General features: G+C 47.4%; 1 protein-coding gene across 1 annotated transcript; it reads left to right on the top strand.

Annotated features, from left to right (window-relative positions):
• The first annotated feature begins 89 nt into the window (after positions 1-89).
• Positions 90-1,799, top strand: LOC119591295 (techylectin-5A-like). The gene is made up of 2 exons (XM_037940022.1): positions 90-694; positions 958-1,799. Exons 1-2 carry the CDS (start codon positions 102-104, stop codon positions 1,124-1,126), a joined length of 762 nt encoding a protein of 253 aa, XP_037795950.1. The 5' UTR covers positions 90-101; the 3' UTR covers positions 1,127-1,799.
• The last annotated feature ends 31 nt before the right edge of the window (positions 1,800-1,830 follow it).

Raw genomic sequence — 1,830 nt, 5'->3', positions numbered from 1 at the left:
TCTGTAGCATGGGACATCGGACTTCCATTGCCGTTTCTTCTCGGCATGCATTTGTTCCAGCTTCCAACTGCCCCGATCTCTTTCCTCAGAATCCTTTTAGGATGCGCCCAGCGGGGAAATCAGGCCTGCTGTTCCTCCTGGCGACGACCGGCGTCTTCGCGGGCAACGAGACCGTCCTGGGCTTCCCGGCCGTGAGCCATCGCTTCCGGAACTGCCACGAGGTGCAGCAGGCCATCGCCGGCAGCGTCGACGGCGTGTACGTGATCTTCCCGTACGACTGCTGCCCCGAGCGGCCCGTGCGCGTGTGGTGCGACATGACGACCGACGGCGGCGGCTGGACGCTCATCCAGCGGCGCGACGACTACGCTGAGCAGGAGGACTTCTTCCGGACGTGGACCGAGTACGTCCTCGGCTTCGGCAACGTGGCCAAGGACCACTGGCTCGGCCTCGACCACATCCACGCGCTCACGAGCCAGAGCCTGAACCAGATCCGCTTCGACCTGGCCGACTTCGAGGGCGAATCCCGCTGGGCCAAGTACGACTTCTTCTACGTGCACGACAAGAGCGCCCTCTACATGCTCGATGTGGACTACTATAGCGGCGATGCTGGGGACTCCTTCTCCTACCAGAAAGGAGCTCGGTTCACCACCAAGGATCGTGACCATGACTGGTCGACCGTAAACTGCGCAGAAACGTAACTATTGCACCACATTTTCTTACATCATTGCTCACTATAGGCATGATCCCATGAACAATCATTATTAAAATTCTGAAAACCCATTTGCAACACAGTTCATAGTACAGTTCCATTCTACGTGTCAATATACATCGCTGTCTGTATATAACCGTATGCACTATATAACATCAACATATCTAATATTTTATCCAACATAATTTAAACACCAGAAACTAAAGAAAATATTGATGGCCCATGGCTTAACACTCCCCACCCTCCAGGTACATCGGCGCTTGGTGGTACACGGGATGCCACGCGACCAATCTCAACGGGCCGTACCTTAGGGGAAGTCACGTATCCTATGCAGACGGCATAAACTGGGCTGACTGGCATGGGCACTATTACTCCATGAAGACAGTTACCATGAAGATTAAGCCAACTTTCCTCTAAGGTGTGAGGAAAAGTGACGAAAATTTTTGAAGATTCTCTATTTTCTTGTGTGGTTTATGCATAGGGTTTGTCTATTGCTTTTTTGTATAAAAGCCTCATCTGGTATTATTAAAATTCCGTATGTTTGTATACAGTTTACTTTAAAGTTGAAATTTGGATGAAATGTGGGAAGGGGGGAGGGGGTAGAGTTTCCGTAACGTAATTGGTTCTTTTGGGAGGCACGATCAAGGCCTATTCTCATATAGACTGGCCACGGTAAAATTAATTCTATCTCCCCACTCATCATGGTTTATTGTCAATTTATACACTTAGTATTAGGTAGATATTAGGTATTAGTTTATTTTATGATAGATGTAAATTAATAATCTATTATTTAAGAAGCATAGTAGGGTAATATAATAATTGTATCATGACACAGAAAATCGTAGATAAGGAACGGTAATAACGATTATTCTCTTAAGAAGATAACCACATTATTCGAATGCGTATCAATGTGAGTTCAGATATGCCCATATAGCAGCATCAAGAGGCTAGGAGCTACTCGCTCTCTTCTCCCCAGGGGCGGGATTCACGAGGGCCATACACTCTGGGATTGTCTGTGGCAGGTAAAACCTCTTTGACTCCGTAATTTTGTGTACTGACTTTTCACGGAAATATATTCAGCTCCTTATTTTTTTGTCTATTACTCGGCTGGAGTTTAAAAC

This window comes from Penaeus monodon, chromosome 28 (genome assembly GCF_015228065.2).
Source record: "Penaeus monodon isolate SGIC_2016 chromosome 28, NSTDA_Pmon_1, whole genome shotgun sequence".
In the NCBI taxonomy this organism is placed as follows: domain Eukaryota; kingdom Metazoa; phylum Arthropoda; class Malacostraca; order Decapoda; family Penaeidae; genus Penaeus; species Penaeus monodon.
Note: the sequence above shows the minus strand (reverse complement) of the source record. Positions and strands in the feature narration are given on the sequence as shown.

Bases quoted from the DNA above. Each gene is read 5' to 3' on its own strand.
- LOC119591295 (XM_037940022.1), top strand. From the start codon at position 102: ATGCGCCCAGCGGGGAAATCAGGCCTGCTGTTCCTCCTGGCGACGACC. The intron at 695-957 runs GTAACTATTGCA...CCCACCCTCCAG, and splicing joins ACCGTAAACTGCGCAGAAAC to GTACATCGGCGCTTGGTGGT.